The following is a 27,118-nucleotide window of genomic DNA, read 5'->3' as shown; positions in this document are numbered from 1 at the left end:
AGACAGTTCTTCCTTTCACAATAATGAAACACGAGATGGCAGATAATCTCATAAATATGTGTTGTATTCCTTTTTCGGCACTCTGGAGAAAGAGGCAGGCCTTTGTTTGAGGGGCTTCCTGGCCCGCAGGAAGTGATTGCAGTGTGACAGTGAGGAACACTCATCTCTTAGAAAAAAAAAGGAGCGGGAAGGGGGGAATGCTGGAAGACGTATCCTTTTTGATCAAGGCCTGCTGATGGATCAGTCGGAGAAAGGCAAATGGGGATCATACCGCGGCCCGATGACAAGGGGGCCAATTTTGATGTCCCTTTTCTCTCGTTGCGGCGCTTCTCTTTCAAGCCAAAATCTGCCTGAGCAGCCTGGGAAAATGGCCTTTTTACCCACCCTTATAGTCACACAGTTGACAGGACGACTAAGCTAAAAGCGAATTCACATGAACGCTTGGGCTGAAGTAAAAACGAGTCCTTCATCTTTTCTGGCTGCAAAAAAAAAAAAAAAAAAAAAAACATGAGGAGAATAGAGGGATTTTTGTCCTGAAACATCAGAAAGGAAAACTGGACTCAGGGAGGAACAGGGCCATCTGCGAGCAAAAACACAATTTCACAATTGTGGTGTTTGCGTTAAGTAAGAAATACAATCAGAATCACTTGTGAATAATTTTAACAGGCATTAAAAAACATGCCTTGCCATTATCCTCCTACCACTTCCTGCTGTCTTCTTCTTCATTTCTGCCACTAGTAACATCCAGTTATTGATCTTGTGACTCATGATGTAAAAAGTGTTTCCATTGCAGCTTTCTGAAATGCACCAATTTTGAAGTGGCCGATAAACCACAAAAACTTTTGATAAAAAAAGTGAGTTTTCTCTAAATTGCCGTGTTTCATTAATTAACAAAATTTATTTTCCTAAATTTAGGAAATAAATTTCCTAAATTTATTTAGGAAATTTAAATAAATTTCCTAAATAAATTTATGGTCAGTGGAAACAGCTACAGATTCTCAAACCTAGATGTGCTAACCCTAGACTTGCTTCACAACTTATTGCTCACACAACGTATTTAACTCATGGCGTTCTGTTGAAGAGATGTCACTCATTTGTTGAAAAACACAATTTCGCAATTGCGGTGTTTCCCTTAACTAAGCAACACAATTAAAATCACACGTGAATACTTTTGTTCATGCAATAAGTCATTAAAAAACATACAAAGCCATCCTCCTCCTACCACTTCCTGTTGTCTTCTTCTTCATGGTTTCCACCAGCGACAACATCTGGTTATTGACAATACGACTCGTGTGATGTGAAAAAAGTGTTTCCATTGCAGTTTTGTGAAATAAACCAGTTTCCATACAGCCCAACAAAAAACCCCACCTAACCTAACGCCAAACTAACTAACCCTAAAGTTGCTTCACAATTTCGCGTGCTGTTCTGTACAAGAGATTTCATCCAGTTGCTGCGTTACCATTACGAATGTGTGCAAAAACTTTCATATTATTGTCAAAAAGCCTCACAATTTGGCATTTGGTGTGTTTCCATTAAGAAACGCAATTAAGATCAGACATGAACACGTTTATTCACGCTATGTCATTAAAAGACATGCTATCATACTTCAACTATCTTCTTCCTGGTTTGTGCCGGTCAACGGTTGTCAGCTGGTTGTTGATCACGTGACTCGTGTCACTTCAATATTCCTAGTGATACGATTAGAAAAGCCACCTAACCTAGCACCAAAACGTTTTCTCAAAAAATTTCAAATTGCCATGTTTCCAACAAAGCAATTTTATTTTCAAAATGTCAAATTGTGCAACTATGTGGTCGATGGAAATGCGGCCAGTTTTGTTAAAACTGCCATCATCTGCAGTAGTAGAAGTACAATTCCAGTACCTGACTTTTCTGGCTGCGAAAAAACAAAACAAAAAGAAAAACAGGTAGAGAAAAGAAGGGATGTTTGTCCTAAAACATCAGAAAAAGAAAAAAAACTGAAGTCGGGGAGAAATAAAGGCCATCTGAGAGCGAAAACAAGGGAGCCGCTTTGTTTCATCCCAGATTGTTTAATTTTAAAACGTGGACCCATGTGAGAAACATTATGTCTGAGCGGCTTCAAGGTCCATATTCAGTGTAACCAGAACCTCAAAGGCCGCAGTGTTTATAATGCATTAGTGGAACCAAACTCTACACTGTACTCTCCTCACAAATCCCACCTGGCCCCTGTATTAGTTGCAGATGTGGCTCTCTTAATTCATAATGAACTAATAATGGTTTTGTTAGTGCAAGGTTGTTTTCCTTTCCCCGCCCCGGCGCACACACACATTGACGGGGCTAATCTGGGGCCGAGGTGTGGCGGGGCGGCGGGAGGAGATATTAACGCCCCGAATGAAACACACACTTTGGAATGCGCCGCTGCACGCTTTGAACCGCGCTAATATGATTCTCTCATCATAAATGGATCCTGATCATTAAAAAGGGGCTCATTTGTCCTCTCTTAGGGAGTCACCTCTCTCTGTCTGCTGAGATGATAACAACTATTAGCTCATCATTTGTGCCGAGCAGAAACCACGTAGGTGCGGCGTATTTTCTTTCTTTCTTTTTTTTTTTTTTTTTATTAACTGCGTTTTTTTTTTTTGTTTTTTTTCCCCCGCTAATGAAAACACATGGCGGAGAGCTGTGGTTTTAATGACTCCATATTCCGATGGCGCGGCGATAAGAAGGGAGAGCTCAAGGACGAGACACACCGGATAAAGAACAACAGAAGATGGAGATCTGAAGGCATCAATTAACAGCTTGATGCAGCTTTTAAGTCAAAGATGATGAAGCTTAAAAAGGAGGGAAAAAAAGAAGAGAAAAACAACCGTAATCTTTGCAGCTGTTGACATGGAGATAGATTGACTGCGTTCGTGCTTGTTTGAATTATTTTCAGTTGGCTTGAAAACATTAATTAGCTCAAATTTGCGTAGCGGCTATTAATGAACGCGAGCTCCGCTGTAGGTCCTAGAAGAAATGGTTTGCTTCCTTTATAACTGTGCCTGTGTTCGTTGCCACTGATATACAGTCACATTTAATAAATCAGAAACTTAAAAGAAAAGTTCATTTATTACAGCAACTCAATCAATAGGTGGAACATAATATAGATTAAATTCACATAGACTGATGTTTTCAAGCCTTCATTTCTGCTAGTAATGGTGATTGTCAGCTTCCACTTGTTTTCATTTCAAAAGAAATTTTCAAATGATTTTATTTATTTTTTTTTTTTCACATATTATGGGACAAAGCTATCCCAACCACACTAACGCTACATAAAAGAACTTTAAAAATGAAATATTATTGATGACATTCTCTGAATGAATTTACAGAGAATGTGTCAAAAAAAACAAAACAAGAAATTGCTTAAAAAGGACATGCCTGATAACATGAATTAGGCTTAATTAATGAATTAAAGCTGCAGTATGTAACTTCTATTAAAATATATATATCTATCCATTAAAACTACCACCATGTCATGAGAGTATGTGAGAGAAAATCTGTGAAAAAAATTTATTTAGCAGTGCATACCTGAGGTTGATTGACAGCACCAAGACACTCCTCCTTGCTCTGATTGATGCGGTGTGTTTCTTCGTTCGGATGCATATCTGAATGCCAGGTGGACCAGAAAACGTTCCGAAAGCAGGAAGCAAACTAAAGTGCAAGGCATTCTGGGTAAATCTGAAATTGTGAATGAAGGTGGACGTTTTGAGTGCAGTCATCGCAAAAGTATGAAGTCCTATCCTGAAACATTATGTCTCAGGGCAGATATAATGAAAATGTACGCACTTCATATTAGTCGTTTTAGTTCCTGCATATGCACTGGTATGAACTCGGTCAGGAATTTAGAGTAATTTAATATTCTGAGGTGCAACACCCCTATACACATGTAGCTACAGCGAAACAACAGTGACCTGTTTTACTAGCAACTTAAGCTAACCTGAATATTTACAAGCCTTCTCTTGATTGACTGAAATAACTTGCCTAATGTCTGTCAACCACTTTGAAAAGCTTTTTTCATCCCTCTGACATCTTTATGCTTGTCCCTCTTTCGTTTTTTGTTTTCTGCCCCCGACAGTTTTCCTTTCCGCTTTCAAATGAAAATAAATTGCACCGATTTGATTGACTGGGAATCATTTTTCCACCATCGTTTTGGCGCCCGCTCTAGCGCAGCACCCCTGTGCGTCGCATGTCGTGCAACAATCTGTTTGACTGGGTGTTTAATCCAGCTGCTTGGCTGATGCAAAAAAATTAAGTTGTTAATCTGTAATTCGTAAGTATGACACAATATTAAGGTAATGCTAAGAAAAATAAAATAAAATAAATAAAATTACAAGAATAGTCGACATTATACGAGTGAAACATCATCATAATATGAGAATAAAGTCACAGTATTATGGACAAGAATAACCTAATACCATGAGAATAAAGTGATAATATATTGAGAATAATGTTATATTATGAAAATAAAGTTGTACGAGAATAAAGTCATAAAATTATGAGAATAAAGTTGATATAAAGTCATATTATGACTTTATTCTCATATTTTTTCAATGTTATTCTCATAATTTTATGATTATTTAGTCTCGTAATTTTATTTTTTTCATTTTCTTAGCATCGCCCCCAACACTCCTTGATTAGAGGTCATATAGAGGACATGGAAATTCAAATTAGCAAAGACAAAAAAAACAAAACAACAACAAAAAAAAACTGCCTTGTTTTGGCAGCACAGCTGAGCTTCTTACTCAGAATTACAAACCGTTAGCACCCACCATCTGATACAATAAAGCCTAGCAGGAGAAAGATACGAGTGACAAAAAGCTGCGTTACCATGCAAAGTGTCCTTCGGCTGTTTCACAGTGAACTCCAGAGCTCAGCAGAATCCCCATCAGTTGCTAAATCATCAACAAAGTGATCGGTTGTGTAACACCAGGATCAGCTATTGAACATGCTAGTCCCTGCTTCTGTGCTGTCAAAACCTAGAATCTGTTTATTAATCTACACAAAGGAGGAGGAGGGAGGGGGGGGGGGGGGGGTGATCTGCTTATGATTTTTCAGAACTCCACAGCCAAACCTAATAGTTTTTTATGCAATGAGCTGCTTATTTTTTGTGATTTATTTGTGTGGGTTTTGGCCACTCGCCTCTTCTCAAACCACGCTCTCAGAACAAGATGCAAAAAACAAAAAAACAACCGGCTCTCACCGTGAAGGGATCATCTTTATATTTATATCCCACGGTGGCCACACAGACTGACCTCTTGAGCATTAGACCTCTGAAATAAAGCCTAATAATCGAAACACTGGAAATCATATCAAGCGTAGCGTTAGCGCCACCAGCCTGGCGCGTTGCAAGCCTTCTACGTCTCCATTATTTTTGCGCCGCAGACTGCCGAACGTGTTCTGAAAGACAGAAACCTTGACGGAGAGAGGAGGCGATTTCAGTCGGTCGCATGGCGCTGTGGTGACGTGCAAAGAGTAAAGCCGTAACACGTGTGGTGCAAGGTCCCCAAATGAAAATGGCTGGTTACTCCCAACTTTGATGTCTGACCTGCGAGTATGGATTGAATGAAGGCTGCATGCTCTGTATGTGCAAGGAGGGAATTGTACCAATAAGAAAAAAAGCAGGGGCGATAAAGCAAATGAAAGAAAAGTGGGAAGGGGTGAGGGGGTGTGGGGGTGAAGGAAAGCAGGAGGAAATCCAGCCGTAAAGAGAACTGGGGGATATTGTAATGAGTTGCACCTGTTTCCTTTAACCCAGCTCCAGTTTCCCCTCTACAATCACATGCAGATTACCCATCAAAGCCCCTCTTCGCTGCCTCTGCTCAATGGATCCTTTGTTGCCAGTTGTCAGGGAGGCGGCCCACGAAAGTATGTAACACAAGCAGGCCTCATTGCTCTGGAACTTCCAGCGCATGCTAGCCTCTGCCAGCCACAACAGGAATAAAGGAGGGGAGCGTTTGTGTAGGCTGCTGTTCGCTCCTCAGACGCTGGTGGCCGGTTTTTCGATTTGGCGTTCCACGGCCACAACAGTTGCATCATCATCTGTCAACACTGTATTTAAAAAAAAAAAAAAAAGAAAGAAAGAAGAAGTGGGGTGGGGAGTAGGGGGGGTTTATGTGAGCTGCGCCACACAGGGCTGATGTCAGCAGAGGCAGGATGAATTTTCCTGGTTGCACATTTGCCAAGACTAATGCACATATGCTGTTAGCAACAGCAGCAGCAGCAGCGCTGTAATATGACAACCAGTGTTCCCTAACACACTCTAGAGTTGGGATTCTAATGCCTTGATGTCAAGTAATTACTTAGATTTCACCGCAATTAATTGTATTTTTTATTTATTTTTTTTATTAAATTTGTTTTGCATACAAAGTTCAGGCCGGAATCTTTGTATTTGCGTGTTTCTGGTGTGCACGTACATCTGACGCACAAGCGACATCTGCAAACCGCAATGGATGACAAAGTAGCTTCTCTTGGCCCTCTGGAGGTTGAGTTTGGCTTCAACGTACGATCTGATTGGACGCTGGGAAAGACTACTGTTGTGTGCAAGTTGTGCTAAAAGGAGTTAGCCTATCAGTGAAGCGATTCTAGTCTAAAACAGCATCTCAGTCTGTTGCCTCTCTGGAATAGTGCCATTTATGGTGTCAGTATGTTGACGCTAGCTGATTGGTTAATTCTGTAGACATTCGCTCATTCATTTTGGTTGAAGTGTTGCTTTTTTTTACGGATAATAATCCCCTCTGGTTTTGAATGCTGTGCGGCTGGAAGCATTTTTGCTCTTACTTTTTTCTTTCCTTTGGGACAGTTGATGCTCCGCAGAGACCCTCAGGTCAGGTTGGTGAATCTGCCGACAGGACAACTGTTAGTTGTGTGATCCACAAATCTGGTCACAAGTGTTACAGGAGAAACACACAGTGGTGATAAAGCGAACATCTGGAAGAAGGTGATCTGGTTAGACGAGGTCAAAGTTGAACTTTTTGGCTTAGATGCAAAACACTGTGTGATTAAAAAATACCAACACCCTGAACGAGGCCTGACATGATAACATAGCAGTGCTAGTATTACAACTTTATTCTCATTATTATGACTTTATTCTCATTATTTCGACTTTATTCTTGTAATGCTACGTATAACTTTATTCTCATATTATGACCTTTCCTGTACGCGTTTATTCTTTTAATGTTATGACTTTATTCTCGTAGTTTTATTTTTTCATATATATTAATATTGCCCTAATAGTGCATCTTAGAACACCAAGCCATGGCTGCAATTCAAAATCCACATTCTAAAATGACCCTGTCAAAGTTCAGACCTTAATTCAATTCACAGTCTGTGTCATACTTTCTTTGTTGTAACATGACCAAATGTAAAACGCTGACAGGGTGTGAATACTTTCGCCTTGAGTAAAAAGTGTCTTTCTTTAGAAGTCTTGGGTCTTTGTTGGATCCAAAATCATCTCCTTTACTAAAATCGAGCTAAGTTTAGCATCTTTCAGCAACAAGGCAGTTCAATACAATAAAAAACGCTAACCAATTACGAAACAAGTAATAAACATTGGAATTTGTCAAATGCCTTCATCAAAACCATCATGAAAGTATTTATCAAACACAGTGATCAACGTCCCAGTTATCATTAATCAAACTCAAACCTGGTTTTAGCCTTGATTTATAGGAGCTCAGTGTTTGAACAGGTTTGCAGTTTTCTGGAAGTTTGTTTCAGATTAGTGGAGCATAGAAACTGATCTGTTTGGTTCTGGTTCTGGAGATGCAGAGTGGGCCAGAACCAGAAGAAGGTACCAGTCACTTTGCCTAATAACAGAATCATTTGACCTAGTTTAGCTCCCTGGACTTACGTATCACTGACTGAAGGGGGCGGGGACGTTATGAACATAATCATCATCATACATGGAGGTGTCTATTTTTCTCTCCCTTCGGCGCCTAATTGAAAACAGCTTGAGGACTTGACATGTTGGTCAGTATTCCTGATCCTGGATCGGCGAGCGCGCGGCACATCTGCTGCAGTCTAATTGCTCCATTTAAAGAAACTGTCCTTGATTAGGTCGTTATTAGGCTCATTTAGCCTCGCAGAGAGAGGAGAGGAGCGGCGGGAGGAGTGACGGCTGTAAGCGGTACCGCGGTATTCTCTGGCGCCGAATCGGCCGCTGATAGGCTCGCGCGCTCACCTCGCGGAACGTATATCGACAATGAGCGCGAGGCAAAAAAAAAAACAAAAAAAAACGGGTGGAGAGACCGCTCTGCATTCAAGCGCTAATTAGAAAAATTAGATCTATGAAAGGCAGCGAGTGATCCAGGCCTTCAACCTACGTCTGTGTAGCGCCGTAGCGGCACAAAGAGGAGGCAACAATGAGCGCCGGGGAGGAGGGGCGGGAGGTGGGAGGATAAATAATTTAATCCATTATCTACTCTGCAAAGCTCATCAGCACTGCTACACAATGGCCACGATTGAATTGCTGATTGCATTTCTCTCCTACCCTCCAGGAGAAAATGCCCATGCTCCGCTATGTTCTCTCAGTCTGCCAGCACAAACACAGAGAGAGAGAGAGAGAGAGAGAGAGGCAGAGCAAGAGGGAAAGGATGGAAGAGAGGGAGAGACAGAAGAGTGTAGAGTGTCTTCCACCAAGGTCAAACTACAATGCAGCAATCTAATTAAGAGTATCAGAGAGTTTCCTGTATGGGGTCAGCCTCCCTGTTGTGCTCACAGGCTCATATTGTCCATTATGTATTACATGCTGTACTGCTTGATGTAAGGGATGGATGTAATGCTAATTAAATCTCCGGACTTCATCTTGCCAATATTCCTTTTAAACGGTCTGTAAAAGAGTCGTAGAGTATTAACTTCCTGACATTGTTGGACTTATAGTATGTTTTGCCTGGTTTGCTGTTCAAACAAAGAGGTACAGAAACAACAACAACAACAAAAAACCCTCCAGGATTATAATTGTGCGACACGTTTTCAGGCATCCATTGACCTTACAGAGTGAATAGTATCTTCTTTAGTCATTGCTTGCAATTTCAAAATGCTGCAAATTAGGTTCAGTTTGGCCACTTCAGCTGAGGGTTTCATTCAGCTCAGTCCAACTCAAAAATACTTCATTCATCTGAAAAGGAAATGAAATATTGCAACTCGTATCATCCAAGTATGTTCAAAGAGTTGTTGTGAAGAAGGAAGGATCTTCGGTATTGGTCAGTCTTGCAACGGAGACTGTGACATGTCATGATATTAGTATTTCACTGAAACAGGTCCTGGATAACTCCATCAATTGCTGGTTAGCACTTCTTATCCACCTCCTTGGCTTCTGCCTCTCCTCTTTAAATCTCTGACTGGTTGTGTAGTTGAAAGCTGGGCAGGGAGATGTTGGAGTAGGGGATCTGATCCTTGTCCATTATGACCGATGGAAGAGATGGTGTGAACTTCCTCCTTCTGTCTCCTTCCTGCATCTGTGAAGCCCGAGGTTTGGGGTCGTAGTTCAGGAAACGTACCGAGCATCATCAGCTGTTTCCAGTTGTAAAAACGTTTTTGCCGCGGTTTTTTTTTCACTGTCTGAAGGCAAAAACAAACAAACAAAAAAAACACGGTAACAGCAAAAATCCTTCCAGCTGCTCAGCATCCGAAACCAGATGGAATAATTGTCTGAACGTGCAACGCCTCAACCCCTCCAAAAATATCACCGAAAGTCTACAAAAAGAACAAATCAGAGCTAACAGAGAGCTTCTCCAACATGCTGCCACCCTCAGGATGCAATTCTACAATCTAAAATTATTCTGATCCCTAAATTATTCCAATTGTGCCTCAGTGATTCAGTTCTTTGACTTGATTTATAAAGTCCACGGAAATTGGATGGACAACACCAGCAAACACAATCTTGTCCCAAAGTTGAATTTAAGTCTAAAGGTGGAAAACATTTTAAATATCCAAAATAAACTCACAAAACAACTTGGATAGTTCAAATGACTTATTATTATTATTTATTTATTATTATTATTAATATATTAATCATTCAGCTTGGTCAGAGAAGACAGGTCAAGGTTACAAGTACTTTTGTAAAAACAAATATAAAAAAGTAACCAGTTTCGTACTGGTTTGCAGCATTTTTCACTGCTTGGATTATTGTTCTTGTTTTTTTTTTTGGTTTACATAAGCCAGCCGTAGCTTGTTTTGATTTTTATTTAGGATGTCAGATTAAAATGGACTACAATTAACTACACACAACACTTTTAATAATTTGGTCCACAAACAATAAAAAAAATTAGGTGTCGTATTTCTTTCTCTCATGCTTTTTTTTTTTTATCACATAAAGTCCCGATAAAATAAACTACATTCTGTTGTCGGAACAAAGGAAAAAGTGAAAAAGTTTAAGGAGAATTAATACTAATAATATTAATAAGAGCAGTGTGTCTCAGCCACCGTTGTTACATTTTGGACATATTTATGGGCAGAAGGGACAGAAGTTTTATTACCACAGACTCCAGACTTTTCCACCAGTGCCACACTTCATGCTTCCTTCCACATTTAAATCTTTGTTGGATTTCAAGACGGCTAATGGAGGAGCTGCTTTTATACGTGCTGCAGACATTCACCCTCTCCATACTTTAGTGATCGTCTCACCTTGCTGCAGGAAAGGCCGACCGGTTGTCTCTTTTATCAATCTATCAGCATTCAACACTCTCGATTTCATCTAGCGGCTACTTTAAGGATTTTCTTTCCTTTTTTTTTTTTTGCTCATCTGAAGTTTTCAATTATAAAAAGAAGGAAGAAAAAACTGAGCTCAAAGTTCACCTGGAAATGTGTAATATTCAGCTGTAATTTAAGAGCATTAGTTCAGTCTTTTACCTAGAGAATACAGAATGCCTTCAACTAAATAAGGCTAGTAACCATCACCCAGTTTCTCGCAGAGAATGTAGAAAGTCTTCCTTTAAATGACTGCTGGAAACAGATGCGACTTCAAAGTATTGTTAACATCTGAAGGAAAAGAAAATCTGACTATTGGTACTTCAGAAGTTCAAACTGTGATCTGGGAATGAAGGTCAGTCCGAACTGGACCGAGTTCCCGTTCAGAGTCGGAAAGCTGTTGGAGTTTGGGAATAGTTGTGTTAAGTTGTCATGACGACGGCTTTAGGCAACACTAGCTGACAACTCTGTGCAGCGTTAGCGACGTTCATTATCACATTCTGTGCAAAAAGTCTTTAACAGGAAGGTATTGCGCTGCGCAAATACAAACTTGAGTATTAAACTGAGCTCATACTAATGTCTTTCGAGCTTAAAAACAAAGTCTAATTTTTAAAACCCATTAAACGCCCGAATAATGTTGCCGTTAGCTTGTCTAGCGCTAGCCTGGCCACTGGCACTGTTAGTTCTTAGTGTGAAGTAATTAAGGCACAACATTTCTCTCACATCAAATATTAAATATTTGTAATATCGTGTACAGCACGCTCTACTGCAATGTAACTTTTTGATGATGGCGGCTTCCGTCTTTTACTCTGAATCGAGCTCTGCTGAAGTAACCAGACGTTCTCCTGGCTCTGTTCCCATTGCACGCTGCTTTCATTTTGCCTTCCATTTCATCATGATGAATTTACATAAAACATGCACAAAGGTAGAACACACGACGGTCCCCCTTTGGCCAAGCCCTTGAAGGTCCTGTCCACAGTGCCGGTGAGGGGCGGCCAAGCTTCTGCTCTGCTCTGTTTGTTTTATGGAGCAGTAGTGAAATCCGCTTTCAGGTCAGCAAAGTGAAGGGGAGGTGGGGGGGAAAGAAAATCTGTGCTGGGTCTCCTATGGTCAGCAGAAGAACTTAATTGACAAAAAGAGGTCATTAGTTTGCATCCAGCAGCAGCAACATCAAAGTCTCGAAATTAGATGCAAAGCAAAACAAATTAGCTTTTTTCATCAAACACTAATGCAGCACAGATTTTTCTTTTTTTTTCAATGCAGACTATTCACACATGCTGAATTCGTCTGAAGAGTCATTATGCAAGTGCAGCACAAATTGACCAAGACCAAGAGAAACTATTTATAGACATCATAGGCCGGCGAGAGCCAAGTGTGTCTAATGGTGTCATTTGTATTGTTAATGGTAACGCACCGTTGGTTTGCTCCATTTGGTTTTGCACAGGTGCACTGATGGGTTTTCCAGTCGCTCTGCGGTGTTTTCCTGTGGTGACACGGCGCCCTCTAGTGGACCGGCGGCAGTTCTACCTCGGGCTGGATTCATGGGGGGTTTGAAGCAGATTATTGGCGCCTTTTGCTGATAAAATAGGATCAAGAAATGTTATCGTGACATTAAACCCAACACTAAAGCAAAAAGGGAGAGAGAGAGAGAGAGAGAGAGAGAGAGAGAGAAAAAAAAATCATAAATAGCTTGTGCAACAACAGCCTGGATGTTTGAAATATTCTCTTCCTAATTAACCTTCAGGCTCATCAGCCACAATCAATATAGAGTGTGGGCTTTTTTTTTTTTTTTTTTTAATTGAGATGAAGTAATTATCAGACTGTATTCATCTCGTTAATGAAACAATGTTCCAATATGCCTGCAGCAAAACTGCTAATTGAGTTCTATTTTCTGAGACAGGAAGCCTCTCCTTTGCCCATGACCACAGAGCAACCAAATGAGGATAGGGAGGGGCTATTTTTTTTTTAAAAATCTGCCCATGTCTGTGTGGACACAAGAACAGACTGTGGACTGGTGGAGCGTGCTGGAGCTCGGTCCCCACAGACGGTGCCCCCCCCCACACACACACACACCAGTCAGAAGGAGGAAGTAGCTGCTCACACAGCTGACTTCAGCAGATCATCCCGTCCCAGTCGGTTATTTCACGCTTTCACTGGGTAAGTACTCCCTGTTGAGGAAGATATAGCAAAGCAATTATTCTGTAATTATGAAGCCAAAAGGGTTTGAGCGCTTCAGCCGTCCTCTGAAAGGGAACCGCAAGACGACGCAAAACGCCTCAACTTATCAGTCCGCTGCCATAGAGCAGGCCCCTCCAGATGTCTGTCTTTATTTCTGTTGCAATTAAATAATTCAGATCGGCTACAAGAAGACGTTTTTACATGATTTAATTTATTAAGGGAACAAAAAAGTAATCCAAACCAGCCTGGATTTTGTTGAAAATCTTGATTTCCATGAGAAATTTGAATTCAAAAAAGCCAAAGAATATGTATTCAAATTATAATTTTTTTTTTTTTTTACTCCTAATGCAATCAAATCTACTAATCCAAAAGTTCATTCACATCCTTTCAAGTATAGTTATATTCACTGAAAACTACTTGGAGTTGCGCAGGATGAAACTTTAACCGCTTCGAAAAAAACGATTTTCCTGAATCTTACGTTAAGATTCAGTGTTACTGAACTAGTGTTTCCTTAACTTACTGGATCGAATGTATGTTTGTAGAAAGTTTTTCATAAGAGCAGATTTTTTTTTCTTTCACTTTGAATTGATATAATCTATATGTGTCTTTAGTTTTTAAGGTTGAGTGTGTGGAAGAGTTGACCCAAGGAGTAGTTGTAAGGAACTACTTGAACAACTTCAGAAAGAAAGAAAAAGATTTTAGCACCAACAGATTCCACCAGGCATGATTTCTGGAGTTCACAACCAATTGGTTTTCCTTACCAGATTGACCTCTTGACCTGTAGAACTCTGACTTTCAGTTAGGTGGACAGTTATGTTCTTGTAGGTCTACTGGGGTCCCCCCCCCCGAATAACACTCAAGAGGTGATGAGTCTCTGACCCATATCCCTGACCGTTCTGAGTGGTCAGGGCTGCAAAGAGATGAGACTCGCTTGGATCTTGAAGCAGAAAACGGTGCCGACAGCTGTGGCTTGATGTTGCTGGAGAGAAACCACTCAAATGACCGTTTCAGAAGAGCGGTCAAGCCTCATGCCAAAATGATGCTAGTATGTTGTTAATGTACGGTTTCTCTGCAACTTGTGTTCATATTTCAATGAACATTTCAGAGACTAAAATGATCAAACTAGAACAGTAGATGGTTGATAAATGTCAAAGTTCACGTGGACAACAGCTCCTTCAAGCTTATGATGTCCAGCTATAGCTGTTAGCATTTTAGCACAACCGCAAATCGTTTTCCAATATAGCAGTAGTAGACTCCTGCTTTGTTCCCCACACCCCAAAATAAACCAAACATATCAATTAAGCTAAGCGCACGTTAGCCATCTGTCTGAATGGGAAGCTCTGGTAAACCCTGGTAATGGAATGTAAATTGGGAATGCTGGATTCCAGGGATTTTAGCATCTGGTCCAGGAACTGCAGTCAGGAGGTGTAGTTTTCATTACGAGGAAAGTGGCGCGCATAACTTCAGTGGGGAAAAAAAGAATGCAGGGAAAGTGAACTGGTACCCGCTTCAGAGGAACGACAGAACAACCAGCGATCCAAAAATATATGAAGGTATTAATGTGGGCAGCTGACACAGCATGTAGCCGAAACAGGTTCAGCTAGCTTATGACAAGCGTTATAAGCTATATGCGTCTCAACGTGTTTCTTTCTTGCCCACTTTAAAATCTTTACATTTTTGGAGAGCTGGTTATGTCCATTTTCTGTTGTATTTTTGCCAGTACAAAATTAAGTCAAACTATTCCATTGGGCATTAAATGAACCACAGAAGTCAAGCACTATGCAGTCATGTTTTTTTTTTTTTTCAGAATGTTGTGTAGGAAGTGGGAATGAATGTGAGAACACACACAAAGTGGACAAAAGCGTTCTATTACAATAAAGGCACTATCAGTCTGATTCTGGCTAAAATCACCCTGTACTTCCACACTGTGTTCATTGATCTGATCAATACTTTTCTCTCCAGCTTCAGAGAGAGCAGGTCTATGAAAGTCAGCACTATGTCTGTGACAAAACACTAACAGGATATGTTAAAGGTTTAAAAATCAAAGACCATCTCAGCATGATCAAAATTAGCAAGTCGGGAAGCAAAAACAATGCAGTGGTCCACTAGTTTCTGGCTTCCCCCTCCCTCTTTTTGGTCCATAATTGAGTTTACAACTTGTCGATACAATGTGTACAAATGCAGCTTTGACCGAAAGGAATGTGTAAACAAGTTTTGGTGCAGAAATCATGAAAGAACTCAACACAGAAGAAGTTTTGTTTTTGTCCTGTAGTCACAGTTTAGAACAAGTTTTAACTGGTTGGATCAGGCTGAGTTTGCTGCCTGCTAACCAGCCAAAGCAACTGTCTCAGGAGATGCACTTTCTTCATAGCATAGATTTTTAGTCCAAGTTTCAGTTTTCTCAACAGCAAATAGTTTAAAGAAGAATCTAACATATTTCTGCTTGGACATTTAACGGAACAGTCTGCAGCAGATCCAGTGGAATAACCTCAGAGTGCAGCTCAGCTCTCAGCTCAACTTCGGGTAGATCTTTTCGTAGAAGAAGCTCTGGGCCAGGACGTACAGTTCACCGTCCTTTTCCCGGACGGCGTGGGCGCGCACGAACTGGAAATGTTCCAGGGCAAACTCGTAAAACTCGTTTTCGATTTTCCAGATGTCTGACTGCTGCAGCTTGGCGATGGTTTCCTTGGTGGGGGGCTTCTTCTCGGTGGTCTTCCTCAGATGGGACCTTTTGCCTGGAAGCAACACAAGAAAGTTTTGAGGAGTTCTCTGAACACACACACACACCCCACACACACAAGCTAATAAATGCAAATGCATAAAGGTGTTTAATATCAGTCAGGTTTTTCTTATTGGACCAATGCTAAATCGTAAGAAATGACAAGTGTCTGCCAATACCAATGTAAATAAATCTCTAGTTTAAACTGTTCTTTTAGTAAACCGAAATATTTATGCAACAAACATCGTCAGTGACTCACACGTCCAAACTGTCCTGTTAGTGACATTAACGGCCCCAGTGTGACTGTTCTGACTGCAACGTATAAATCTGCTACTTTTGATTCTTTTTGGCCGCCATTAGTCCGACATCATTTTGACTGGTGACATCAGATACAGACCCTTCCTTTACCTGCCCACGCAGCCAATGAACCAATCAAACAGAGTGGGATTGGACTGAGCCAAAGACACAGAACTCTGCTTTAGCTATATAAAAAAAAAGTCACAATAGGTCCTAAAATTGTGCACCCAGCTTTTGTAATTTGTAATCTAATCGTTCTAATGAATCATTGAGAGTCTCAAATGAATGACGTTGACATGGATGACGAGAGAAACAGCAGATCTGCTTCTGCCTCTGGTACCTGTTCTGTAGAGTTCTGTTGCTCCCTTGAAGAAGCGCGGCAGAACAGCCTCTAGGATCATGATGAAGTCCTCCAGCTCTTCAGTTACTCCAACCAACAGATACTCATTCACCAGGTTGTACTTGGCCTGTTCCAGGGCCCATCTACTGCCGACATCCCTGCACACCAAATGTCCCAGACTGACTGTAATCACCTTTACTAGACGTGTACAAGTAAGTCAAGCGCTTCCCATGTAGTTTATACACCAGTAGGGATAGTGTTCCCTATAAGTCAGCTGCATCAAATAGTTTTGTCTTGACTAACTCTAGTCTAAATTGCCTTTAATGACAATTCTCTTAGGCAGCCCACCTACCAGCATTCTGAATGGTGACCACAGAAGAAGGGGATCTGCAGCCAAAGTTTTTCAGGAGCACAGTCAGACCCTCCTGATGAGACACATTCATCAAAGGTCTGAAATGAACCAGATGTCAGCAGTTATTGCAGATCCAGATAAAAATAAAAAAGACATACATGGGGTGCAAAATGAGCGATTGGTTCAACACAGACCTTCTTATCCCCTTGTTTCCTCCGTCGAAGGCCTGGTCTGTAGTTGTCTCCGAAGCGCAGGAAGTAGTAGTAGGACACGAGGCGCTCTATCGGATCTCGCACCACATTTATGTACATTGGCTTACTTTTCACACCGTATCTAAACGAAAACAGAAGGCAGACGTTATCAGTGTGTATTATAAGCATGGTGGGGGGGTACCACAAGGTTCAACCCTGGGAAACTCTTCTTTTAATATCAACATGCTCCCACTAGCTCAGTTATAACAAGAAATAAGATTAGTTATCACGCAGATGATACACAGCTCTACATTATGATCTCACCAAGTGACTCTGAACCCACACAAACACTCAACTGATGATTAGAACAAATCAATTTGGTGATGTGCCATAACTTTCTCCAGCTCAACAGAAACAAAACTGAAGTTGTCGGAATGATCAACACACATCTTCAGTTATGACAGCTAGAAACTAGATTCATCCCAAAATCTGGGTGTAGAGATGGACTAGCGATGGAAGTCCTGAATCTTCAGACACATAAACACAGTTACAAAGTCGGCCTTCTATCACCTGAAATTTCCAGGATTAAAAGGATCAAGCAAGATCTTGAGAATCAATGCACTTAGTCGCATTGACTACTGCAACAGTGTCTTCACAGGTCTGCCTAAAGTTCTTCGACTGGCTCCAGTAGCTCAGACAATAGACTTTTAGATGCTGTTAGTTTATAAATCACTTAACGGCTTAGCACCACAATACATTAGCATCTATGCACCACAAATTTGGAACAAACTTCCAGAAAACTGTAAAACAGCTGAAACACTGACTTCTTTTAAATCTCGACTAAAATCCCACCTGTTTAGGATTGTATTTGAAATCAATTACAAATTTATTGATGGAACTTGATTTAATGTCGTGTTTTGATTGTTGATTCTATGTTGCATTGTGTTTCTGTGTTTGATATGATGTAAAGCACTTTGAAATGCCTTGAGCTGAAATGTGCTATACAAATAAAATTTGATTGATTGATTGATTAAAGATCTGCTGTTGTATCAACTTTCCAGATTCACTCCATTCTTCTGAAAGGTCCTGGAGAAGCAGCATTCAGCTTCTGTCCTCCACAAATCTGGAACAAACTTTCAGAAATGTGCAAAGATGCTGAAACACTGAGTTCCTTTAAATCAAGGCTAAAAACCCACCTGGTTAGAGTTGTCTAAATAGAGTTGTACTAAATATGTGATGTATATTGATGATTTTAACAATGCTGAGACAAAATGCAATGTCTGTTACAGCTTTTCACAGCTGGTGACTGCATGATGTGTTTAACATGTTTTCATGATGTAAAGCATTTTTGACATGCCTTGTGGCCGAAACGCTCATTACTGGAGAGCAGTAATTGTTGGCCAATATATCTGATGACATTTGAAGTTATTTTTCATTTTAATGTAATATTTAGTCAGCAGGACAGAGTCAAACGGCAGAAAAGGCACAATCAATCATGTTTATGTGTATAGCGCACACAGATATTGAAATGACGATAAATATTTTCATAATCATAAAAGGAGATTCTATACTTAAGAGCAGCTTAGAGCGTGAAGCCGCTGTCCTTGTGAATTGATTCGGTGTTATTGTAACCATCCACAGGTGAACGGTTGGCAAGATCCCTGAAACGCACGCCAACAGAAGGTCGCTCTCTCCCTCTGGGAAACACTTAGACCATTAGAATAATTACCCGTGATCAGCGGGACGATAGAGTCAGGGGGAGATAAGGACAACAATGCTATTAATCAACACTAAAGCACAAGCTGGCAATCAATATGTGACCCCTCTCTTTATCTGCTCTGCTAACTGCATGTAACTTATCTGGATATTAATGGCATTACAGGAAATGAAGGGTCTTACTTGGAGAAGTCCAGATAAGCGACGTGGCCGTGGTAGAAGCCAGGCTTCATCTCCCTCCATGTGGTGACGTTCCGAACAAAGCGCACCTGCAGGCGGAGATAATGGGACTTCATTGTTGAGCAACAAAAAAAAAACAAACAATATGTTTGATATATTGGTTCGTTTTACACAGGAGTTTAAGTGTGATTGGTTGGTTAAGACATTTTGGATGCAAAAATTCCTCTTCATGATCCTGATGGAATGGTGGGGTGTGATGTACCGCAGACTGGATTTCGGTTTGACCGTGTTCACAGAGTGTGTGTGAGGGCAAACAGGATATTACCTTGGCACCGGCAGCCAGACGTATAACAATACTAAAGCTTTTATGTGCTCAATGCAGCAGGCAGCAGACAAACACGGCGAGGAGATGAAAACAAGACACCTGGAGAGGTGAATGGTGTGTAGCCATGCAGTCCTTTCATTAACGTGTGATGGAATGGACCCAACGGTGCAGCACTGGGGCTGATCAAGCAGGAAGAACAGCTTCATGGAAAACAGACCGGTTTGTAGTTCAGCGGTCCAAAGTCCGGTTTTCTTTCAAAGTAAGGATGCAATTTGTTTACAGTTCAGAGTTAACCGCCTAGAGGAGTTTACACAGAAAACACAGATGTTCTTTCACTGCATGTAAATTGTCTGTTTATGAAGAAAATGTGGATTTTTTTTCCACCATGGCCCTCCTTGGTTCGGTGGTTCAGGCCAGTGGCGCAAACAGTGGGTAAGCACTCTATAAAACGCATAGGGGTGCCGCACTAGAGGGGGCGCCAAACGATGTGGGAAAATTTTTTTATAGTTGGCATTTTCTGTAACAGTTGTTTGTGCATGTATGAAATGACCAATAACAGAGGGACTGCACTGACTGGGCGCCCCTCCACTCCTTCACGTCCCCTCCCAACATAAGTCACTTGGGCACGCGCCCCTTCGAGAACGCGCTCAGGAGCGTTTTGTTTCTTCTTTTAAATTTGAATCGTCGTATATAGTGCACTTGACAACAGTGAGGTAGGAAAAATACAATAAAACAGAAAACAGAAGAGGGAGGGGAATAAAGATGTTGGAGGGACGAAGAAAAGCTTTTCATATTAAATTTTTTTATATAGCACCCAAATATTGGTTGCAATTTTAGAATCAGGGATAAAGATGAACGTTGATGTTGGACAGACATTTTCCCTTTGTGACTTCCTACTTGTAGATGTTTTAGATTGTAATTCTTCTCCTTCCTGGCTAGATTTCTCTTTGGTTGTAGGGTCCTGTTCTGCTTCACTAAACTTCACTGTTTTTTTCCTCTTGATCATTCAGCATTTCAGAGGAAGCTTCAACTTGTGCCTCCTTTTGCTTAAAAACTGTCTGGGGGTTCTCCGCTTTTATTTCAAAAACAGTTTGTGGTGCCAGAGTCTTGGAATTTTTGCCAGAATTTTCAGTTTCAGAGGCGTTTGTCTCTGCTTGGTTTATTAGGGCTTCCAGTTCAGAGGCTGTTTTTATTGCTGCCTTCCTCATAGGTTTAGATTTTCTAGATAACTTTTTCTATCTAGGACTTTCTGGTCCTCATTTTGTTGCGTTTCAAACGTCTTTTCTTCTTCAGTTTCCTGGAGTAGTTTAGAGATCACAGTTGCATTTGGATAAATCTAAATATAAACAAATGTTATCACTTCAATGTAAAAACATTAAATTAAATAATTTCTTTGGCAGTGCTCCCTAATGACAATGGCTATTTTTAGAACTTGCTCCGCGGGCGACTGACGAGGCCCCCTCGGGCGACCGGGGGCCCGCGGGCACCGTGTTGGTGACCTCTGGTGTAAGGGAACCAACAGGTTGAACAAAGCAACTTTGGTTATAATCATAAGATGAACTGATTTATTGCAAAAGCTCTAAACATATTGTCTGTTTTAGATGGAAAAGTTACATTTAAGACAAGTTGTTTGCCTGCTTCTTGTTCTCATTAGCGTGTTTGAACGGACTACAATTCTTTTCTGCTCTTTACTTACCACAAAGACAAAAATAATAAAAATAAATAAAACTATCATACATCCTTTGTGTTTTCTCTGTCACGTCATGAACTGCTTCCAGAGCTTTCAAACTCGTAAAGCTCATGCCTTCTAGTCAAAGTGTGCAACATCTCCGGCTTCAGCATTTGGCCTGTCATGAGCTCTGCATTTGTGGTGCCAACAAAACACTCTTTGCTCTGTTCATTAATATATGATTAGCATCACCATGGAAACAAGCAGATGCAAGGGGATATAGATATATTTTTGTCTATTTAATGGAACATTTTGATGAAAATCTATTATTTTATGGTAATGTGAAAATAAAAGCGTCTCCGGCAGGATGAGCATATCTGAACATTTGACGCATCCCTTTGCCGGTTACCACGGAAACAATGTACTCGAAGTGGGAAGGCTCTCACCTGGTCCTGTAAGGACATGACGGGGTTGTTTTTGGTGGTGTTGATGTGCAGCACGTGGAAGCGGTTCCTGCTGCAGAGGTCGTAGGCGATGTTGGTGAAGGAGGTGCTGGCCGTCTTGGGAACCCTGTTGTAGATGATCACCGAGTCGTCGGCTTCCCGCACGCCGCCGTCCTCGCTGCGGCGCAGCTCCACCTCCACCACCTCGTGTCTGGCCATGGTCCGCTCTGCCGAGGACAGAGGCCACAAACCCAACGTCACTGACGAACTGGTGGACATTTCTGCCGCATGTTTGCAGAAGTTACCGATCCTTTGGCTGAAACAAAGTAATCCACGGTGCTTTCCATTGTGGTTTTTGGTTAACTTGGAGCTAAAGGTGAATACATTTGTCCCCCCCCCAAAAAAAAATGCGTATTTACGGACATTTGCAAGCAAATGTTTTATAATTTTTTTATTTGCCTCCTGAATGACTTTTATGTTGAAAAAGACTGACATTTTTGTCAACTCAGACAAAAATTAAAATGGACAGGAAAGCTGATCAAGTCTAATTTCAGTCATGTGGACAAGTTTGGTAAGTTTAAAAACTAGTCAGTGAGAACTAATCTGGTTAAGCAGAAGAAGTGAAAGAAATGATACATTTAGAAGTAACAGACTACTTGAATGAACAGACGTTCCTTTTTTTTCTCCATCTGATCATTTTAGTTGTTTTAAATGATAAATACTAACTTGGAATGTGATTTTGTTCCACTATTGGCACAACTTTAACAATTTTGTCTATAATGGAGGACGTTTCACATTGTTTTTAGGATTGCTCAACCATAAAATAAAAAAAGAAAACTCAAATAATGTTTTGTTTTTTTCCAAATACAGTAACAAATTTAAATCTGTGTCACTGTGAGAAAAGAAAATTGTCATTTTATCCCATCCAAGGATAAGCATTTTAATTAAAGATTTCTTCTTCTCACAAATTTGTAAAAGGTTTCATGTTTCACACACTTTCACACCGGTACCTCAACATGCGAAATGTAAAACGAGGGAAACATGGACAAACACCAGCCACGTCATTTACCTGCAGCAAAGCAGAAACTTTCATTAATACATCAAAAGCTTTCAAATCTCTGTTTCTGAGTAGATTAATAAGCAAACAGCTGGACGAAGTGTGGACGTCTCCAGCTGTCAGAGGAGCTGTGAACATGGGGGTCTTTCCTCCCACACAGAACCTGACAAGAGGTCACCGCAGTGTGTTTGCAAACCTTAATTAATTAAAAACAACACAGCTTCTAAAGACGGAACAACTTTCACATCACCTTGTTCGGGTTTTGAAGAGATTATTGACAGGAGGCGAAATTAAAAGTGTTTTTTCTCATCCCCTCCACAGCAGTAGAAAGTGTGTGTGTGTGTGTGTGTGTGTGTGTGTGTATGGAACGTCTTTTGACTCGGTCTTTGAAGGCTCAGTGAAGTTTCGCCTGCATATTCCTTTATTTAACCAGGTAAACCCTGTTGAGATCTAGATCTCATTTTCAAGAGGGACCTGGGCAAAAACATTTGCCACACATAGCAACCTGGTTACAAGATAAAAACAATTAATACATATGCACAAGTATAAAACAATAAAAAACAATGACACTGTTTCATAGAATCTTGTATGATGTGAACACAGCTGTTTATGGATCAGGAAAAAAAAGCAGCCAAACATCCCTTTATGAATGAAATATTCAATCTGTCCACAAAAACAGAGGCTTTCAAAAGTATTCACAAACCCTGAACGTTGCATATTGCGTACCATTTCATTTGGCTGCCTGACTCATGGCTTCTCCCTGCAATTACACTTTTTCTTTTGGGTTAGGATTTGTTTACGCCTGCGCCACCGCAGCGCCCCAACTGCAACCTTTTAGTCCTGACCAGATGCTGGTCAACACAACAGTGACCTCTCAGCCGCACGGCTGCAAGGTTTATTCTACGCATGAACCCGCAGCACTGTGCCGCATTGTGCTGCTTAACCTGATCAGTTTAACACAACTTCTGATTTATGTTACATGCGACGAGCACTTTGTACATGGGAGACGGATGACTGTTTACAAGGAGGTGGAAGCTAAGGGTCAACAGCGCATTTGATGACGTGCTAAAATCCCAGCGCCGTCTAGTGGCCTGGCATGACAACTACGGCTGAGTCGAGGTGTCTAAAGGCGGAACTTTTTCCTCAAACGTCAGAAAATACCAGTTGTTTCCAGGCAGCAGTCTTGTGTAAATGTAGCCATAGAAATAATCATCCTATAAAAGGAAATTATTAAGTGTCCAAACACTCCAAACTCTCGTCAACAGTCTACCTCTAGAACTCCTCATCTAAAATGAAAGTTCAGGTTCCTGCTAGGTATGTAGGACGGCTGGGCAATTTTAGCATCATTTTCTTGAAAAAATAGCATCATCATGGTAATAATTAGACATCCAGTGACAGTAATAATGCCACAATCCCTGCTCTAAGTAAACTTAGGCTTAGGAAACTTCGGCTCACTTAGAGGAAACTTAGGCTCGTTTAGCCTAAGTTACTATGGCTGTTAAAACTATTTTTCCAGTATTGCATACATGGCGATAATCTATATAGGTTTTGGTACCATTTAAAAATCCGTTTAGATCCAATTATTATGTGTTGTTCAGCAGTACAGTCGCAGTATTGAATGGGGCCCTCTGAACAGAACGGCTTCGTTCTGCAGTGACAGATTTAAAGCAAAAGAGACAAAAGATTTGATTTTTATCTTTTTAGTGTCACTTTTAAAATAATGATAATAGAAACCACAATGCTTTGTAGGATGTTTAAAAGCTTGACCTGTCTCTGCTGTTTTCCTCTGACTCCATGAAGCTGTTTGTTCTCTAGCAAAACAAACAGAACAGCTCTATTTATACTGGGAATAATTACATCCATCCATCCATCCATCTTCTGTTCACCCTTTGTCCCTAATGGGGTCGGGAGGGTTGCCGGTGCCTATCTCCAGCTACGTTCCAGGCGAGAGGAGGGGTACATCCTGGACAGGTCGCCAGTCTGTCGCAGGGCAACACAGAGACATACAGGACAAACAACCATGCACACGCACACTCGCTGCAGCACACTACAATAACATTGTTACTGTTTTTTTTTTGTTTGTTTATCTCTTTTGGCATCTAAAACCCAGACTGAACTCAATCATATAACACTAACTTTATTGTCTTTGTGTTGTTGATTATCTCAGAGGAAATATCTAACTTAACATTTTAATCAGTGTGAAACTCTTTTAAATGTGTATGCCTTTTGAAGATTGTAGAATGGTTTGCTTAAATATTATAGGTCCAGAGCAGCAAACGGAGATAGCTCTTACCCAGTTTGGCCCTTGACTCGTCCAGTCTCTGGATCTGGTTTTCTATCAGGAGCATGGTCACTCCGAACGCCAGCACGGCTAGCAGCTGGATCTTGGGCGGCATCGTGCTCCTCAGCAGCCCCATCGAACAAGCAGCTGAATCATTCCGCGGACACGGCGAGCTGCTCAGGAGCTCATTGAATCACTGCTAGCACCGACAAAGAGTCTCTGCTGCTGGCAGCTTTCCACGGCCGATGCCGCTTTTATTTTACTGGCTTCTGCAACTAAAAACAACAAACCGCAGAGCGCCACTAACTAAGAGAGCAGCTACACAATACAACAGTTACTGTAACTCGTTGTTAGCAAAACAAACCAACACGGGCTAGCTCTGAGCTAAAGATAACCAGCATCAGGGAGCTCGTGCCAGCCTTATATTTCAAAAGAAAACGAGGCGTTTTGATTCTACTTCATGTCTTGTTCAACCGCAGAAAACTCCGTCCTGATATCCCCAATAATAATTGTGAAAATAAAAAAAACAAACTATTATCTCAGCGACATGCAGCAGCTTACAAGCTCGGAGCAGAAGCTACTTCTTCTACTATCTCTATTGAAGTTGAATGCCGCCACCTGCTGGACAGCAATATATTCCTCTAAGCATAATACTTGAAAATATTTGAGTATTTGTAAGTATTTCTCATGGAAATGTTCCTGTGCTTGAGCCAAAGAGGCTTAGTCATGTTGATTAATAATTTAATGGAATACATTTACCCAAATATTTATTGAAAATGTTTTTTTCTGTAACGGAAATGCTTGGAAGAGGCTGGGCGCTGCTAGTTGCAAAGCTACCATCAAGTTTAACATTGTTTTATGCTGGACGTATAGTTCAGGATCATCTTCTGACAGATTACGTACAACAAATAAATTTTTTATTAATGAAACCACTTAGATCATTACCTCTCTCATGTTTCTTCGCAGTGAGCTAACAGTGATTCATATCGACTGATACGTTATTCTACAAAACTATCACAAACTCACAAACAATGCACCCTGTTCTTCCTAGTAAGACTTCTAAGCATTTTTTAAATATTAAAACCTTATTTAGGATATTTACATTAAATTATTTGTTAATGTTTGACTATATCAATATCATTATTTCTCACCTGTGTGTATCTTAGTTTTTTTGTAGTGTTTTCTTTCCATTGCACTTATATTTGCTTTTATTTGATCATTAAATCCTGATGGAAGACACATGGTGTTGCTTCGCATACTAAACGTGCTTCACGAAGAAAACTTTTAGGTTGTTTGACTTGAAGACACTAACCTCAACAGTGAACCGGGATCAGTAATGCACAGTTTACCCAGCAGATGGCGGCAGCGTTTCACGAATAAAGCTTTTGTTAGCTCTGACACATGGACCAAGTTGTTTCATTCCATGTGAATTTGTTAGAACTCAAAGTCTGAGGGCCAGATGTAACTAGTAGTAACATCTGTCATACACAAGAGCTGTGTGAATGTACGTTGTTTATGAAACAACTGTCATGAGGACGCCGGCGTTCTGATAAGGTTGAATTGTTTGGGATATTTTTTTAGTTTGAAATACAGTGCGGAAATTTTCTAACAACTCCCAGTGTGACATTAAAAAATGACAGTTAACTGGCAATAAACTATGCTTCATTTCTATTACCTCTAACATTAGCATCTAAATTTGACATCAAATTCATCCGCCCCGTTCATTTTTCAAATGAATAAATATAAACATCAAACAAGCAGTACAAATATATTTTCATTCATGTTGATGTTTATTATTTTTATTTTCTGTTTTAGCATAATGTAAAAACAATCTGAAAGAAAGATTTTTTGAAATAGGTTAGTCTTTGTTGATTGATTAAAAACAATGTATTTTCAGTTTTCATTAGCGCCTATGTCAAATGGCTGTTACTCTTTTTTCTATTTTTCTCTGCACATAAAAAATGGACAAAAACCCCCCAAAACTATTTATACTGTCTGAAAACAAAAACAACAGTGAGAAAAACTAAAACAGGAAGCAGATCTCTGAGTTACCGTTTAAAGAGGGGAATCTTTCTGAATTAAACTTTTTCATATTTCATCTCCAGATTACGCTTTTTAATCAGCCTGGATTTACAAACCTTCACTTACGATTTAAATAAAATAACCGGTAAACGTCACATGACCAGTATTAATTCTGTCATTTTGTCCAATTTAGCCTATAGTTTTAAAGATAACCTTTGACCTCTCGATAAACAAGCACAGAAGCTTTGTATTTCTGTGGCTTTGGTCTGAGGGGGACTATTAGCTTTATTCAATTATGCTAAAACAAAGTGGCAATTATTTTATTTAGCATGTGTACCTGCAGGGCTGCAGATAACAGCTATCTAACAATGATAAACTGTTGACCACTGCATTTATAGTAGATAACGCTAACAGAATAAACAACAACAACCTATCCTTCCATCCATCCACACATCTGCTTATCTTTGCGGGGGACTGCTGCCTTTCTCTAGGCAGGAGAAGCTGCACCCTGGACAGGTTGCCTGTAACAACAAATATATATTCTGCATAGACTTCTTTTAAATATTTTCTAATCATTAAAAAAAAAGACTAACAATTTTTTTTTTCTTTAAAATAATACCTGAGGGTATTTTGTTTTGTGACTGTGG

At 40.4% G+C, this 27,118-nt stretch overlaps 1 protein-coding gene across 1 annotated transcript; it reads right to left on the bottom strand.

Moving 5' to 3' along the window:
* Positions 1-13,398: 13,398 nt before the first annotated feature.
* Positions 13,399-25,043, bottom strand: hs2st1b (heparan sulfate 2-O-sulfotransferase 1b). The gene is made up of 7 exons (XM_032572878.1): positions 24,462-25,043; positions 21,115-21,338; positions 18,678-18,763; positions 16,782-16,920; positions 16,588-16,685; positions 16,236-16,393; positions 13,399-15,614 (listed from the first exon to the last, which is right to left on the bottom strand). Exons 1-7 carry the CDS (start codon positions 24,583-24,585, stop codon positions 15,388-15,390), a joined length of 1,056 nt encoding a protein of 351 aa, XP_032428769.1. The 5' UTR covers positions 24,586-25,043; the 3' UTR covers positions 13,399-15,387.
* Between the last annotated feature and the right edge of the window lie 2,075 nt (positions 25,044-27,118).

Source organism: Xiphophorus hellerii, chromosome 9, assembly GCF_003331165.1.
Source record: "Xiphophorus hellerii strain 12219 chromosome 9, Xiphophorus_hellerii-4.1, whole genome shotgun sequence".
Lineage (NCBI taxonomy): Eukaryota > Metazoa > Chordata > Actinopteri > Cyprinodontiformes > Poeciliidae > Xiphophorus > Xiphophorus hellerii.
This window is presented reverse-complemented; position numbering and strand designations above follow the sequence as displayed.

Coding starts and splice junctions, on each gene's coding strand:
- hs2st1b (XM_032572878.1), bottom strand. CDS start 24,585: ATGGGGCTGCTGAGGAGCACGATGCCGCCCAAGATCCAGCTGCTAGCC. Junction 18,764..21,114: donor TCATGTCCTTACAGGACCAG/GTGAGAGCCTTC, acceptor CTCCGCCTGCAG/GTGCGCTTTGTTCGGAACGT. Junction 15,615..16,235: donor AACAGAACTCTACAGAACAG/GTACCAGAGGCA, acceptor TGTTGCTTCCAG/GCAAAAGGTCCCATCTGAGG.